Genomic DNA, 18,156 nt, shown 5'->3' with positions numbered 1-18,156 from the left:
CCAGCTGTCAGCATTCCCCAACTTAAATAACTTTGTATGTATCACACATTTATATTTCCCACCCCTCCAGAAAATGTGGTTCTCAGTCAATTTTAGCTGCCAAGACTCAGTCCTTTCAACTAAGTCTTTACTTTGATTTTTGGTACTTTTGCTAAATAGGAAAATCTATTATGTTCATATCTAAGCCACCATATCATATCATGGTTCACTAAACTGCTTGTAACTGACAGAATTCACCTAAAATGGCATTACAGTTAGCCAGCACTGAGAAGCATACTCCTGAACTGCACGTAGTTTGAAGCACTGATGCAAAGAAACTGATTAGAATGCATCTAATAGCCAGAGTTTGATTTTATGCTAAGTTACCAGGAACAGTGGGCAGTGCTGTTGCCTTACCTATTTATTAGATGTAATATATTGGTTACATTTAATCCCATAACAGAGTAATTAACAAGCTAGAAAAAGAAGTGGTCATTGCTTCAGTTCCCTCTTATGTCTGAAAACAATCACCCACCTCCACAATGTTTCAGTTGGTGAATTACATAGATACAGCCATGGAAGAGTTTTGAGTAGACTGTTACACTACACTTCCCATGAGCTTTAATTACATACGTTTGTATTTTGTTTCAAGAATGTCCTTGTAAGTTAGAAGATAAAAGAGGCTAGTGAACTGTGTGTGCTGTGTTAAGAGAGGGGCATTTAGAAAGAAAATACCAATCCCATTATCCAAAGCATTAAGAAACTCCATTTTGTAATATTGTGTATGATTCTGATCACTAATGTGAGCTAGAAAAGGGGTAGGCAAGGTTAACTAGAATGATTGAGACAGGGCACGTGTATTTGGATTAATGTGAATTAAAGAGGAAAGGCATTGGAGATAAGCACCCGAGAGGAGAACATGATACTGAATAAAGGTTACAGTATGTACATATATTAATAACTTTAAGCTGTGAAAGAGGTGACAGTTTAATAACTCTGAAAATACTTCTAAAAGAAAAGCTGAGACAAAACCAAATTCCCAATTTCTCTGAAAACAAAACCCACTGCCCCATAATATGTGATTGAACGTGACTGAAGTCCTTCTTTCTACAGCCTGAAGGGATTTGTACAGGTTGGTCACAGGTGGCAGCATTACAGGCAGCAATGTTTGAAAGATTACTTGAGCAAAGGAGGAATTACCTGATTCATCAGATACTTCCTGTGAGGAATCTACAAAATGGAAAAGAGAAGAGAATTGTGATCTCTGCTGCAGGAAGCTGTGCTGCAGGACAGAAACCTTTAACTGCCAGGAGCAACAGTTCACATGAGTTTTGAAATTCTATCAGAGGGTTACATAAGAGAAAAGCAGCTGCCATAAAATGACTCCTTAAGCAAAACAGAACAAGGAAAGGAAAGCCAAGGGAAGTGCCTTTGGAAAGACAAAATAACATTGCAGCTGATGCAGGAAATGCAGTTGTGAAAGTAAACAAATTAGCAGGTTCAAAGAACTGAAAAAAAATATAGATGACAAGGACAAAAAAATCCTTGAGCACTTTGATCTGAAAGGAGCTAAACCTGCAGCATGCCCCACAGTGTGTCACCTCCAGGGTCCCAGGACACTTAACCAAGTATTAGGGGCAGCCTTGTGGGTGGGCACGCGCTGCTTCAGGGTCTGCCCAGCTTTGTGTGCGCCTGGAAGGGCTCACCTGAAAAGGAAGGACAGGCTTTCCACCTCTGACTCCTCCTCAGCTGCTTCTAACGCTGACTGGGCATTTTGCATAGGGGAAAAGGGAGCACAACCTTCTGAAACTCAGTCAGAATTCAGCCACAACTGGGATAAAATGTGCTGAGTATTGAAGTTACATGACAACTCATCTGAGATTCAAGTTTGGAAAATTGAAGTTAGATCAAAGCTGAGTTTATTTATGACAAATCATTCATTATATATTACAATAATTACAAACTCTTTTATTACACCTTATTGCCATATTTTTGTCCTTGATACACAGATGATCAAGAACACAGATTTAGGCAGTAACAAAAAAAAGATACATTACAAACTTCATGTTTCATTTCTGTGGCATAGAAAAGGCTATCGTCAAAAAAGTAAAGTTACTAACAAACATACAAGGGGATTCCCCTTACACATTTTTTTCCCAGGAACTTATGTCATCTAATGTATAGTAAATACATATATATAAATATATATTTACACATCTCTTGCAAACATACATTTACACTGAAAATCACTGAAAATCTGACATCTCTCTCCCAGCAGACAGCTCCCAGACATTTCTCCCAGCTCCCAGAACATCTAACAGGAAAAAAACAAGTCTCTAGTCCATGGTTTTAAATTAGTCACCCTATTTCTGAGCCAGCTGTTTTCTTCTCCCTACACAGGGCTGTTGGTGTAACAAAAGGATATTGCAGTTTGTGACAAACAGCATCTAACCTACCTTCACCACAGGAAAGGTCTACTAGGGATACTGTCCCCCTTGTATCTAGTCTGAGTCACTGCTGCTGCTTGAGGAGTCTGTTGACATAACTTCTACATCATCTTCATTCTCTTTATTGTGTCCTGGAGGCTCCAGCATGAAGTCATTACTATGATTAGGAGGTAGCATGTTCATTGACATATCACTTGACTGCCAAGGATACTGAGGAGCAAGCACATCTGGAAAAACAGAGGCATTATCAAGAAAACTTTCAAGTTTTGTATATTGACAAATTCAACATGACAGCTCAACCAGAACTTCAATACAAAATCAAAACAAATCTTGAAATCCTTTCTAAATTTTGGACAGATTAAACCCTCCAGAAAGAGCTGGAAAACATCTCATGATGGAGCAATTCTATAATTGTAAAAGTCTGCTCTGCCAGAGAGGCCCATTTATGTGAGTGCCTCTTGGTAACTCATACTCAATACAGAGCTTTTCATCTTCAAAGCACAGTTTGAACTGATTCACAATTACAATTTCCCAGCATTCACAATTACTGGGAGTAATGAAAATTATCACAGTCTGTCAGTATGCAAAAATAGATTAAAATATTAGATTTAAAAAAAATCAGGCAGAACATAAAAATTCAGAGAAAAAGGCTTTATCCAAATAAGCCTGAAAAGCAGCTCAGAATGGAAGCTAGTGTTTTGCATTGTGTGGCCATGCTTCAATGCCAGAAGCAGTCTGCTATTAAACCAGGCTGAATGGGTGTGCTAAGCAGCCTCAAAGTTTGGAGGCTACTGAGCAGTCCAGAAACTGGTCTGCACATTCACCAAGGACTCAGTAACTGGACATCTCTGCAGGAATCTCCAAAAGGACTAGATCCCATAATTAGCATTCTCAGGACATGCCTCCACACACCAACAGATTCAGCATCCCTACACAAAATGCCCAGGCAGCTTCAACTTTCTTGTAAATCAATGTTTCCCTCTTATCTTGACAGTCTGTGTGAGTGTTTAACCTGACAGAGGAGCCCAAGACTCAATTAAGAATTCTACTGGAGGAGTTTAAATCCCACATTTTCCAGCTTCTCAAGGAAAATTCCTAAAATTCCTGGAAATCCCTTTCAGTTCTTATAGAGACAGCACTCAAAAGTAAATGGATCAAGTCTGCATCCTCTGAGGCAAAGGAGCCAGCCAGAATGGGCTCTACTAAAACATACACAAAAAATATGCAACTTCTAGTTACCTTTCTTTACTAGGTATTCACTGCTAAGGAACATTAACCACAATTTTCATTGCTTTACCAATGATTTACCTTTGCTAAGGGAAATGTATAACTGCTATGAATCTACAAGCAATAAAGAAAAAACAAAAGTGAGTTTCACTTACCTGGCAGCCTGCCTGCTGCAAGTGCATCCCCTGGTAAGTGTCCATTGACTCCATTGGTGGGTGGGTTGTTCATCTGACCCAAGAGACCACTTCTCATTTCCAGATCTGTAGGATATGGCCTACGTGGGTCCCCTTTAAGAAAAAAAGGAAAAAGATTGCCTTGAAATATTTAACAATTGTCTTGCAGACATTAGCCTTAGCTTCAGAACCTAGCGGAATGACCAAAAATCCCCATACTCTGGTTGCTTGGATGAGTAATGACCATCACACCTGTTTATTAAAATTCAAATCTGTCTTTCACTCAGACTTTGTTTGTTCACTCAAACTTGGCAGAAAAAGCATATTAAAAAAACCCCTAACAACACAAAGCAACTCAAAACAAAACAAAAAAAACCCCATCATGTTTAAAAGATATCTTTGCTCACCCTGCTACTTCACAGCTAAACAGCAAGGACAGGAATTGGATCAAACACATTTTCATTTTGGACAAATAAGGTTGTACCCAAAATTGAAATATGTCATAGTAAAAGTTTTGCTTCTGGCTCCACTGTTTACTAACACTCTCTGAAAGAATATTGTACGGGGCAAGAGGGAACACAACCAAACACACAGAAAAGCCCTTTGCATACTTGGCTTTGACTTATTATCAGGGTAAACATTCAGGGGAAAAAGGTAAACAAGGAAGAACAGAGGCCAGACCTTTTGGAGATGTATGTGAAGTCCACAGGATTTTGGATATTCATTTTAGATAAAACTAAATATTTAGAATTAAATATTAGATATAACAGCTGAAAACAATTCTAGTCTAATAAACCCTGGTGTTTATCGCTGTATAAAAACATTTTTAAGAGCAGATATTAACCATGACTTATTATTAAAAAAAATCTACTGTCATAAACACAACAGTTACCTGGTACCCACGTCAGAGGGGCACAAACAGCATTGCTAGCACTGATCCTATGGGCATATTTAATTATTTCCTCAGAGGAAATGGCACCTGGAAGAGTGGAAAAAAATGTTGCTGCATTCTCAAGAGATTGTGTCATTTAATTATTTCAGAATATTGACCACCAATATCTAAAAGACTGGAAATGTGATTTTGCCAAACATTAAGGGCCTGGTTCAAAAGCAATGACTGTTTAGAAGATTCTCAATCTATGCAAAGATGAGCTTTGCAGTGAACTGATTTTACACACACAAGTACAAAAGACCTTCAATATCAATAGTTCTTCAACCTCATGAAAACCACAATCTCTTAAACAAGACTACTTGACAAGCACAAAAAAAGTCTAAAACTTCACCTCCTGCTTACTATAGAATTTTCTGTAGCAAAGAAGTTTAATTTGTTTGTTTAGTAACTATAGACTGTAGCCAGAAGAGTCCTTCCAAATATGTGCTTGTATTAGATTAATAGAAACTTTATTCAATTCCTTGATTTTCTAGATGAAAGAGGCATAACAAAATGACAGAAGACACCATAAAAAAAAAAAAAAAAAAAAAAAGAAAAAAAAAAAACAACCAGAAAAAACCCAAGCAAAACAACCTGAAGAAGATGCCTTCCCTCCTCCAAAAAAAAGTTAGTTTGGGAAGTGCCACAGAATGGCAGGAATTGCTACAATTATAGTCTAGTATCACCTATCACCAGGTAGTCTGTGTGTGCATATACACACAAACATTCTCTTCCTTTCCTTAGCAAACCTCCTGAGGAAATCTGGTAAGGTACTTAAATAATCAGACATACTATTTTCACTCCAAGAAGACTGCTGAGACACTTTCATATTAAAATATGTTTGCCACAAAAAAAAAAAAAAAATTCAATGCTGTCTTTATTCTGAGAAAATGTTTACAGTTTCATAATGAAATGGAAATTTGTTTACACACAAAGCATCTGAAATCGGTGATGGAAGAATTTAAAAAAATTTAAAAGGCCCAATTTGAGCTCACTAACAACTTTCTTTAGAATTGCATTTACTTAGTATGTACAATTATGGATACTCACCTTTTCGTGCTTTTTCAATTGATTTCAGTTTTTCCTTTGCTTGATAAACAGCTGTTGCCTAGTTGTAAAAAATAAAAACCACAAAGGAAACCAAACCTTCAATGCATCTTTCATTTACAAACATCTACATAAAGTCAGCTTTGTGAATAAACCCTTCCATTTAATTGCACTTTAGAAGAGAAACTTCTGTGAACATTTTCCAAACACACTGAAATAAAGTAGACTTAGACGCAAATTAGCATTATTAAAAAAAAAAAAACCTTAATACCATGATAACTAAACAGTGTTTGACTACTGAGAAAAAACCCAAACCAATAAGCTCTTATGAAGTCTTAAATATTTAAATCTTCTCAAACTAACACAACACCACTTTGCCCAGAACCACCTTTTCTACAAGAAGATGCTCAAAAGCAAACACATCGTTATGAACTTACCAGTATGTGCTCTGCTTCTTTAAGCTGTTTCTGCAGCTGCTGAATATCATTATCCCGCTTTTCTACTACCTTTTCTAAGAGCTGCATTTCATGATGGATTTTTCCCTGATCCACTGCCAACTTCATCAGCTCTTGAAACTCTCCATCTCTCTGAATCAGCAGTTCCAGGATCTATTGAACAACAGTTTTGTACAACTTTTAATTTGGCTAGACTAACAACACACCCTCAGTCATGCTACAAAGAAGAGCAAATGGCATCCACAGGAGTATTTTTGTTTGAATGAAAAATGAAACAGAATTTCCTCCTGTTTGCAGAAAGCCTATGAAGCACATAAAAAATGAATAAAAAACAGGAGAACCAAAAATGCCTTTGCAGCAGGGCCAAAGCCCCATTGTGACCATTAACTCAAATATAGGAATGGACAAAGGGAAAAAGAATGGAAAAAAGTTAGAAGTAAAGCATTATGCTTACCCAAAGAAACACAATTCAGAAAGTCAGCTTACCTGGCTCTCCTCTCCTGGTTGTGGAAGTTTTTGGTTTCTTGAAATTGCCAAAATTTCAATTAGCTCCCTGAAAGGAGAACTCAGTTTGAACAATTTTCTAAGGCATTCTCACATCAAGTCATCCCAAAATTACCCAGAGGACTGGTATCATTAGAAAAGCATTCATGGACCTGAGTATTTTATATTTTATAGTACAGTGTGGACAGGGATTTTTCAACCAAGAAAACATATTTTTTCTTTGTTATTTGAGCTTTTATTTGTTATTTGAGCTATATTTGTTATTTATCGTGAAGCCCCCACGTATTTGAACTCAAGAAATGTGCTAAGTTCCTGTTAAACCATAGAAGACATAAACAGAAGATGAGAGAAGAAACGGCATAAGGAGGTCTGAGTGCCCTCAGACCCTTCTTCTACTACCTTTATTTGTTGCAAGAGGGTCTTCACTGTTTTACTTCTCTACTTTTCTCCATTTTTCCCCAAAATACTTGTTATTTAAAGCAACTAAGTCTACACTTTAAAATACCAACAGAGTCTGTTATGGAACTACTTTTACAAGTATTTCCACAAGAATATATTAGCTGTGCATCAAGCACACAAAAAATAAAAAAGAACCCTGGTAATATTCTGGTGCTAGAAGTGCTTCTCAAACAGACCTCTTGATCACTCTCCCAGATATCCAGATACTCTGCCACTGTTCTGAAGAACCTCTGGGAATCACAATGCAAAAAGGCATTTTCTGTAAACTGAGCAAAGTTATTTGGCTTCTGAGACTCTGAATGGCAGTTCAACCCTAAGCACAGAGACACTGCCCTTGCAAGCACTGGTTATTTGCTTGGTCCAGCTCAGTGGGGTGTGTAATACAGCAGTGGAGCCAGAAATGTCTCCAAAAAAACCCCAGTAAAGCTCTGATCTTGGTCTATGTCTCTTGCTCACTCCTGAACACTACTGTGATTTGAAACAATTAGAGAACAGAGAAACTTGTCACTGTTACTAAAGCTTTATTCCATCTGACCAACACTGAGCAGCAGCAAATCCATTTTAAGTAGGTCAGGTACCACCATCGAGGGTGATGTCACAGGGTGCTGTAATTCTGCCCCGTGTCAGCCACATAATGCACAGATGTAGATTCAAAACTACAGAAAGGTGACAGATTAGACATGTGGCTTAATTTCTGCCCCTACCACCAAATGAGTACTGTGACAGAGAAAGGCCTACCCCCAGGGTGCTGCAACACTTTGCTGATCAATAGGAAGATTCTCTAAATGCTGCTGAGCGTTGCTGTGGCTTCATTGTGGTAGAACGCTAGTTCCAGCGTTCCAAAAAAAGTAAGTAATTTAGATAAGGAACAGGTTTGTTTTCATTTTTCCATAAACACATGCTCTCCAGCAACTCTTATGTCACAATAAAATCTGTGACTGAGGAGAAAGCTTAACCAGACACAAGCAGAGCAACTCACCAATAGCTTATCCTCCTCTTGGTCATCACTGAGCAAGCGAGCCATACACATGGATAGCACAGCTTATTTCCTCTGAAAATGCTTTCCTAAGCTCCTGCTCTCCCTGAGGTGTGGAAAATAATTAGGAACTATCTGAACTTCACTGCCAGCTGTGCCTCCACGACATGGTTGACAAGGGGGATGGGGATTACCAGCCAGGACTCAAGACTCTGGATTACGTATCTGAGCATTTCTATCACTCTGAAGAGGAGCTCTGCAGCCTACTTGGAGTGAACGTAGCACTAATACAGGCAGTGACCAGGAGAGCTGCTGTCATGCAACACCATCTACGCATTTCTGACTTAAGCATATTTTTTAGTGAGTAATAGAATGCCTAAAATCGGCGTGTGAGTGCGCACTTCACAGAAAACGCAGGTGTCAACCAAGTGACAAAGGCAAGTGGGAGGAAAAGGGAGCTGCTCCTTCTCTCTGCAAACCACCGATGCTTTCCCACAGGGACGAGCGCCGGGCAGCGCTGCGCAGGGCCGGGCCGAGCCCCGCTGCAGCTCCAGCCCTCACCTGCAGACGCGGCCTGGGGACGGCCAGAGAGCAGGAGAAGGCGAACCTGAGCGGCTCGGGCCAGCGCCGGCTCCAGTCGCGCCGGGCCCCTCCCATCCCACCCTCGGGGGCTGCCGCTCCGCCCGCCGCGCACGCACCGCGCCGGGAGCCCTCACCCCGCCCCCGGTGCCCCGCCGCCACCCGGGGCCGACGGGGGCCCGAGCGCGGTACCTGGCCAAGAGCTCGAGATCCTCCAGTGCCGCCAGGAGCCGGTCCCGGGTGCTGCTCCGCTCCCCGCCTCCCCCGCCCGCCGCCGCCCCGGCCCCGGCTCCTGCCGCCGCCGCCGCCATCGCCATCCGGGCGCGGACCCGAGCGGGAACCGCCCCCGGCCGGCGCGGGCGGGCGCGCCGCAGCGCCCCCAGCGGCGGACGGACGGGCTGCAGCCGCGAGGCGGTGCGCGCATGCGCGGGGCGGGGGCCGGGGGGCGGATCCCTCCCCGCGGGGGCCGGCGGGGCTCGTCCCGGGGACCGGGGCGTGAGGGGAAGGGAGCGGAGGGCGGTTCTGCCTCGTCGAGGCCACATGCGAGTCTTTCAGAGGCCTGTCTTGAGGCGGGGTTGCTGCGCAAGGATCTGCGCTTGTTGCTCTTTCAATCACAGGGTCATTTAGGATGGAAAAGAGCTCTGGGATCGTGGAGTCTGGACAGCATCATGTCAATCAGACCGCCACGCTAAGGGCCACGTCCAGTCTCTCCTTAAGCACCTCCATGGGTGGTACACCACCACCTCCGTGGGCAGTCCATTCCAATGTTTAACTACCCTTTCTGTGAGGAAAATCTTCCTAATGTGCAACTTAAACCTTGCCTGGTGCAGCTGAAGACTGTGATCTCTCCTTGTTCTGTTGGTAGTCACTGGGGAGGAGAGGTCAGGCCCCACCTGGCTGCAACCATTCCAACTGGAATGCATTTGTGGAGTCCCCAGGTCCCCACAAAGAGCCTCCAGATGACACTGATGTATGCTAAAGACACAGAAAACAGGTGAAGTGTGTGCAATTGAATTACATCTTCAGGGGTTTGGCTCCATTTTTGAGAGTCTTGCTGTCCAAAAATCTCTCAGATGCCTTTGATCAGATGGAGGATGAAATCACAGAATCACTGAAAGGGTCAGGTTGGAACCACAGAGGGTCTTCTGGCCCAACCTCCCTGCTCAAGCAGGGTTGTCCTAGAGCACACTGCACAGGATTGCATCCAGAGGGTTCTTGATATCTCCAGTGAGGGAGACTCCACAACCTCTCTAGGCAATCTGTTCTAGCCCATGGTCACCCACACAGTAAAGAATTTCTTCCTCATGTTCAGGTGGAGCTTCCTGTGCATCAGTTCCTGCCCATTGCCTCTTGTCCTATTGCTTGACACCAGTGAGAAGCACCAGGCTCCGTCCTGGCATGTCTCCTTAAAACATTTATACATCTGATGTTTTACTGACAATCAAAGAAGGTTAAGTGCCTGCTAGGGAAAGCACAACAAAAACCTGAGCTTTAAATCAGACCAAGGCCAGGATTTTACCTGGGCTGCCTGTCCCGTACATGACCAGAGACAACACTGCCTGTGCACACCTGCGTGCCCATGAAGGCAGCTCGGTGTCCATCACGAACCTCTGCACACAATGGTCGGGGCAGGTAATAGGCACAAATCCTGCCCCAAACTGTAAAAGAAGTTGAATTAATTAAAAAGTACTGCTGTGGTGTGAGGTTTTCTAATTATAGCTGCTCTATATGGGCTGGTCAAACGGGCTGCTGGATCTGGGTGGAGTCGCAGTGAAGCCAGTGGAATTTTTTTTATATTAATGAAATTTTCAGTTATGTGGAAAGACCCTGAGAGGGCAGGGTGGAGGGAAGGTGAAGGAGCACAGAGTGAGAGCTAATCTGGGGCCAGGGTTTATTAACCAGGGCAAGCACTGCCACAGAACAACAGGGAGCCCCAGCAGACCCTGTGTCCTTCTGCTGTCAGCAGGCAGCTTCCTGTAAACAGCAATTTTCTTCTCCCTTGATTAGAGAAAGGCCTGAAAGGCCTACATGAACAATACTACCCTACATGAACAATAACATCTCTGACTGCTCTGGTATTTACTCTGATTATCTGTTACCTTCTGCAATAAGTGTGTTCCTGAGAAATTTACATTTATTTAAAGAAGAAAAAAAAGGCAAGAAACTCATTAGTCAGTAATTCTTTGGATTCTGATTTAAATAAGCAATTCAACATTGTGAGATTTGTGATAAAGCAATGAGATTTGGCAACTCTGAGAAAAAAACTTTGCCAACAGGAGTTATTTAAAATTCCTTCGCAATGCCCAACAACCCTCAACATTCTGACTGTAAATCGTTTGGGAATTCTGTTTAAACTGCATAGCAGATAAAATCTCATCAAATAGTTCTGCCTTTTAAATAAGTTTTGCTTGCTTTTTTTTCCCCTCCTCTATTTCCTTGCTTTTGTTCAGGGAAAGATGTAATCAGTGATGGTGTCTGCTTGTGCATCCAGTTCACTGATTTGTTAGTGTCTGTATGGGTGCATAAATAGAAATAGCGACATCAAAAACAAAGCAGTCCTTCCACTAAATCATTTTCTTCCTCATACTCATTTTGACATCTGAATTATTTAGACTTGAAGCACTTGTGCTATATTTCAGGGCAATAATGCTGCTTTCACTTGAGCTAAAAGCTTGCAGCATTAACAGGACTCCCAAAGTTGACAGGTGTGAATATCTGTTATAGGTGATTTCTGTAGCCTGATCTTTCATTCTCCTTGTGCCTGGGAGCTTGTTCCCTCCCTTTCTCTTCACAGCAGCACTACTCCCATCCAACCAGGCCCTCTTCCAGGCAACATGGACAGCTGTCTGCTTTCTGCTGCCCAGTGCTTTCCTTCTCCTTGCCCTGGCCATGCAGCCGTGGCTGGGGAGTGCAGTGGAATAGGCAGGGACTTTGTTGTGCTCGTGCCTCTGTGTGGGAGCACAGGGTGAGACCAGTGGTATCAGGGAATGCCTGCCTGTGTCAAGGCACAGAAAGTCATTCAGAACATGCCAGAGGGGTCATCTCCTTCAGGACAAAGGGAAAGGCTGGGTGAAATGGGCTTGTGCCCCAAACTTGTCCCTTGGGCTGATTACTTTAAGACTAAGTGAATAATTTGCTGAATAGACTTCTGAAATATTTGCCTTTAAAAACAACAGAGCCTCTGTTCCCCCAGTGTTGGTTCCTCTGTTACCTCAGTTCTTCAGTGCTTTTCTCCTACTTTCCCCTGGGTAAACTTCTTTCATAGTTGTGTTGGTTTTGTGCCAGACCTGCTTCTTTAAAGATCACGCCCTGCCTGAATAACTCAGTATTGTTCCCAAATTTTTCCAATAGTCTGAGAAAATTTTAGTTTGTGTGGCCATACATGGATCTTTGCACAGTGAGTATATTAGACATTTCAGAGCTCTTTCATTTCAGATTGTCTATTCAATGGCATACTGAATGTATTGTTAGCAACCTGTTTGCACAAGCAAAAATAGCTTATTTTATCTTGTTTGGTTGAGTCTTTTCTCTTCCAGAATGGGCCTTGAAGTGATGATCTGCAGAGCAAACTGATTCCTCTAGACAGGTCTAGGAGCAGCTGATAATTCACCAAGGGCAAGAAGCTGAGATGTTGCTAACTTCTCATGTCCCAAGTGCAGATTTTCACCCACCCTTAGCTCCTCCTTGGTGTTTGCCATATGGTCCATGAGCCACTTCAACTCAATAACCAGAATGAAGAATATTTAATTTGGGAGAGGGTGTTAATTTCCTTCTGTTTTAGAGAGTGAACTCTAACTTTATCATATGGAGCCATGCCTTCAGAGCGTGGCTTTAGTTACAACTAATTTCATGGGACTATGGGCTACTGCTGAAAAGTGATGTTTTTCCCTTCTCTTATTCATAATTCAGTGCAATTCAGACCTAGGATTCCTCTAGTGCAAAGCCTTTTCTTCCAACACAATACTGTGATTTCTTAACTTCAGAAATTCCTTCCTTTTTTTTTTTTTTTCATGAACTAGAGGATCACTTTAGAAGATGGAAGCTGAGCTGTAGAGAATCTCACCGAAGAAGCCCAAAGCAGGTCTGTGCTTCAGTTAAAATCTGGGGTTTTTTTGGGCTACAGTGTTTTTCAGCTATCTTCTAATTTATACTTTCCAGACACTAGACATCAAGTGTTCAGTTGGCAACAGCTGGGTTTACCACCCCTTAAAATAATAGGGAAAAATACTGACTACAGAAGATACATAACTCCTGATGGCTCTCAGGACCATGTGTAATAAAGCAAAAAATTGCAATCACTACAAATAAAAGGGCAGGAGGATAAGCAAGGAGAGCAAGAAGGAAAAAGGACAGAACAAATACTCATTCCCACTTCCCCTAAATAATGTAAAAATAAAATCTTTTCTGTCAAATATGAACTAAAATAGAAATCAAACATCTCGAGCACTGCTTGGAAGGATTTCACAGCTGTACTTTGGTCTGGGAAGATGAGAATAATCGTTCCTCATTTGTCAAGATGTCTTTACACCATTAATATTTTGAAATGTGTCTGATAAATCACCCATTTCTTATTTCTATTTAAAAAGAAATCTATGTTTTTCTGCTCACTTATGTTGGATAGCAATTTTAGACCAATAAGACAGGAAATGACAAAGGTGGCTTTGCTTAACTGGTGTAATTTTAGAATAGGTCATAGATGAGATAAAAATAGATAATACTATGAGCCAAAACTTATTTTTTGGGGGGGGAAGGAGTGTGAAACACTAGTACATATGGCCAAAACCAGAGTTTGGTATGCCATTCCAGACTGTTTCATCACAGAATTAGCTCTGCTTTGAGCTATATTAAACTTGAGTTACGCTGATTTCTTCTGGTGTAAATTTGGGCACAGAGCCCCTCAAGACAGGAAGTCACCCAGGCAGAAAGCAGTCCTTGCTTTCAGTCTGCTGGAGGGCTGTGGGGACCAGTGCTGCCTATGAAGTAGGAGGTGTTGAGTGGGAAAGAGAACCAAAATTGGCCCTGGATAGTGAGGGGAGGGAAAATAAAGAAAGAAAGAAAGGAAAAAGAATGTCCTTTGAAAAGGAAAAGCTTGTTTGACAGCTTGGCCACTAGGGATATTTACAATCCTGCCAAGTCTTCCCAGGAATAAAGGAAAATTTTGAGGCAATTAAATATGAGATTTTTTTCTCACCAAGCTAAAAGTTAATGCTGACTACTTCATGAAATAAAACATCCAATTAGAGATAATGAGACTCCTGGGGTAACCCCCCAACACATAGTAATTTTGAGCATTCATTAAGTTAAACTTGTTTATTTGGAAAAAAAAAATCTCATTTTCCTGGTGGCTCTTGCTGTAAACTGTTTACCAAAAACTACTGGGACACCCACACAAGCTTCTGTAGAAGCCAGGCTGAAATTTAGAGTTGTTTACTTCCCCTCACAAAAAATCCAAGGGCAATGCTGACAGCTGCAGCCCCTGCTCTCCCACATGCTGAATTCCAGCTAGGCTGATAGGAGTTGTAATTTACTTAGAATGAATCTCTTCCCACATCTCCCTCATCCTTTTATTGTGCCCCATTGCCTGCTAAAGATAAAGCTGTCATCTCTTCACATTTAGACTAGGTCACCTGTCTTTTAACTGGGTGAGTTCATCTTCTAATCTCCAAGATGCTACTCAGATTTTCACCTGCTTAAGGCAACTTCCAGACAGTTTTCAAATACCTGCAGCTGACATCAGCATCAGCTTCTGTCCTGAGATTCATAAAGAGCAGAACACCCACCAGAAATAGAGGTACCTGGCTTAAATTAGTTGTGAGGACTGAGTTCTAGGGTAAAGATAAAATGGAAGATTTATTTAGAAACTTACATGAGCAAAAAATAAAAAAGTGGTTTCTCTCCAATCAGTTGGAGATGGACAGAGGTAAAAATCCTTATGAAAGAAAAGTCTTGGGATAACTGAAGAAAGTTTTTACTGGCAGCTGAGAAAACAGTATGATGCACTATTCCAAAAGCAATTACAGAATTACTTATGCTCAGCAGCCAAATAAGATCCCACGGGACATTCTGAAATCTAACAAACAGTGCTGGTTCCATGTGAATTGAGGGGAGAGTTCATAGCTATTAAGCCTGGGAAAGAATACAATCAGTAGTGGTCTGTCCTTTGTGAAACAGGCCTTGCATGGATCTCTACTTCAGGGCTCTGCCATTTATTTGGATATTAACATATCATATTAACATTAGCAGAAAGAAATTCTGCTGTCATTTAAGTGCTGGTAGAGTTACTGTGTCTGTAGATGAGTTGTTTAAGGGTAGGTGGTAAGCCAAGTGAAGAGTTGTTTCTGAAGTTTTCTTCATCCACCAGCACAGATACTTAAAGCCCATTGAAAAGACATTCCTCATGAGTGACTCATGTGGATGCTTTCAGGTGGAGCTCTTCAGAGAGCTGCCTTATCTGCTTCCAAAAGGGATGAAGCCACTCAACAGCCTTGTCATTGAAGAACCAGAGACAATGTCTCAAAGGCCAGGTTGGGTGGGGCCCCTGAGCCACCTGATCCAGTTGAGCATATCCCTGCCCATAGCAGGGGGGTGGAACTGGATGGTCTCTGAGGTCCTCACCAGCCCAAACTATTCTGATTTCTAAGGTGATTTCTATGTTAAATTCACACCAAAGTCCCCTCTAGTGGGAAAACCTTAACTACAGTTCATATCATGTCTACTTTTTATATCATGTCTCCTTTTAACTCAAACTGCAACATAGTACTGACATGAGATCATCAAAAGTGACGCAGTCTTACCATGCCGCCTTATGCTAGATAGGTGGCAGTCAGTGAAAGTAATCTGACAAGAGTTCATGATTTAGATAAATGTATCCCTGATATCCAGGGTATTTTGAAATTATTCTGGGCTTTTTACCTGTTTAATATAAACTTCTTGTGCTAGAACTTGTTTCTTGGGCCTTGTAAAGGCACAGAACCTTGCCCAGCTCCACGCTGCCTGTCAAAATTTCATATGTTATGCAAATGACAATTGGCATTGCTTCGTTGAAAGCCGCTCTGTAGGCATGAACTTGAGCACATAAGGCATATATGCTAAAAGCACTTTGGAATGCAGAATATGAAAAGCAACCAGTACAATCTGTCGCATCTTTACAGACCTCACAAAGTGTCATGACAGGAGAATAATTTACATGTTTTCATTTCTCTCAACCTCACCAAATTCGTTTCATACTGCCTGCCTCGCCCTGCCCCGTCCCAGGAAGAGCTGTGTAGTCACTACAGGAGAAGGGAACGTGTCCAGGCTGGGATCGCACGTATTTCTTGTCCCCAGGTGCTTCGTAAATGACACTTAGGTTATCTGGTAATAAAGGTGCAATGAAAAGAATGCCACAGGAGTGAGTTATAAGCATTTGCAGGTAGTGTGGCAAGGAGTTCACCTCAGGGAACCCTCTTACTCAGTCACTCGCTTCTTCCCCCACAGTATCCCTTGTGTTTCTAATTCTCACTTGTCTCTGATTTTGTTCTGGTTACTCAGGGCCTGAGTCATACACCCTGAAATAACAGTCACCCTCATTTCCAAATTCGAGGCTCAAAGACACATGAACAATTATGGTACTTCAAGAAATCAAGGTCCAATTTTGCTAAGGGTTGACCTTGTGAAGTGCTGGGGGTTCTTTCCCTCAGTTCAATAGCATGGCTCTCCCTATGTTTAACTTTGGGCTTTGGGCTTGTTGCTTGCAATTAAAAACATATTTAAGTTGTTTGGTACATTATGGCCTGAGTATACAGAACCTGGCAGATTCCTCTGTCTTGCAGGACAGAGTACCCGAGAACACATTTGTGCTAGGAATGCTCAAATACATTTCTTCTAGATGCTGATAACTCTGCCAAGTGCTTCTGCCTTCCAAGCTGTGACATTTTGTCCTTTAAAACACAGTGTAGTTCTACTGTTCTTTGAGTATTTTCACAAGAATGGAAGTGCATTCAGCGTGGATGCAGGCAGGATGTTTATAGAATTGTAGGCAGTTGTATGCGCTATTTGGGTTGCTTCTGGTACGACCATTCCCCTGGCACTGTAGGGTGTCTTTCTGCAGTCACCCAACAGCTCCAACTCCCGCCCTGGCCAGTGTAGGTGACAAGTTATTGTGGAGAGGGCACTGTGCTGTGCTTTTCCTCACAGGACGAGCTGTACCTTTCTGTTACATGCCAGCAAAATCAAGCAATCTCACAGGCTAAACACCAGAACGCAGGAGTGCCTCTGCAGCAGTCCCATGTCCAAACATATATCTGGTATGTCAGGGTGAGCCTTGGGTGTGCACCAGTCTGTCCTTCTGCCTCACCCACTTCTTCACACCTTTGATTCCTGGGAAATATACTCAGGCCAGAAGACAACCATGACACATTCCTCCAGACCCCCAAGCAAAGAACATAATGTTAGTGTTCCAGACATGCATTCTGCATGTAGTCACATGTCTTGTGTTGGTTTAGTTATGTTAGGTCTTCTTTCTCTGTTAACTCACAGTACCTGTCTTTATATATTGTATAAATATCTATAATACAAGTTTTAAAATGTATTTTTTCAGGAAACGTATTTCATAAACAGGCTTGCTTTTGTGTCTGTGAAAAGGCTATCCTATCTCTAGGAGATTTCTACTTCTCTCAGGCTATCAGATGCCTCCAAAATTGTCCCTTTCCTATGAGAGACCCACACAAAGCTCCTGGCTTGTGAATTCACATGTACTATTGGTTCTGTCATCTTCCTAGACAAAAAGTTGCCTCTCTCTCACCAAAACAGACAATTCAGGTACTAAAGTGCAGTCTCAAAACAAAAGACCATACCAGACTCTGCAGAGATAAAATCCTAAATCCATAATCCTCCATCCAAAATCCTCCCTTCTCACCAAGTTCCTCTTCCTCACCTGAACACAGGTGCTGAGAAAAAAAAAGACATGACAAACTAAATTGTGCCTACAGAACTTTATTATACATTAAATAATGCTACAGAACTTTGTGAACAAGAGAAGGACTCAATGCAGATTTTTAAGATTGTTCATGCAAGGAAATGATATTGAAATTCTGTTCCGACACATGCAGCTAGAAAAGGTTTCAGAGTTTGATAAATTCTGCCATTAAAACTTAGAAATCTTAAACCTTAAATTTCTCACAGAGACTGTAGTTTTGCCCTTTTTAAACTACGATTTTAGTGTCTCTTTGTTGCAGTCCTTATAACAGTGTTTGCTGTTAATTTCATGTGCCTGATTACCTCAAGGCTTGTTTCTGTGAATAAAAAATGCTGTGGTTTGTTTCAACATCTGAACACCAGCAGTAGGTTAGCTGGAGAAGCCATGTAATGTCCCTAGTTTCAGACTGACCTCTGGCAATCC

General features: G+C 41.8%; 1 protein-coding gene across 1 annotated transcript; it reads right to left on the bottom strand.

Annotated features, from left to right (window-relative positions):
* Positions 1-1,875: 1,875 nt before the first annotated feature.
* On the bottom strand, positions 1,876-9,094 carry MED4 (mediator complex subunit 4). Its single transcript, XM_063149304.1, has 7 exons — positions 8,970-9,094; positions 6,746-6,812; positions 6,242-6,412; positions 5,808-5,865; positions 4,719-4,805; positions 3,809-3,940; positions 1,876-2,653 (listed from the first exon to the last, which is right to left on the bottom strand). Exons 1-7 carry the CDS (start codon positions 9,092-9,094, stop codon positions 2,481-2,483), a joined length of 813 nt encoding a protein of 270 aa, XP_063005374.1. The 3' UTR covers positions 1,876-2,480.
* Between the last annotated feature and the right edge of the window lie 9,062 nt (positions 9,095-18,156).

This window comes from Melospiza melodia, chromosome 2 (assembly GCF_035770615.1).
Source record: "Melospiza melodia melodia isolate bMelMel2 chromosome 2, bMelMel2.pri, whole genome shotgun sequence".
In the NCBI taxonomy this organism is placed as follows: Eukaryota; Metazoa; Chordata; class Aves; order Passeriformes; family Passerellidae; genus Melospiza; species Melospiza melodia.
Note: the sequence above shows the minus strand (reverse complement) of the source record. Positions and strands in the feature narration are given on the sequence as shown.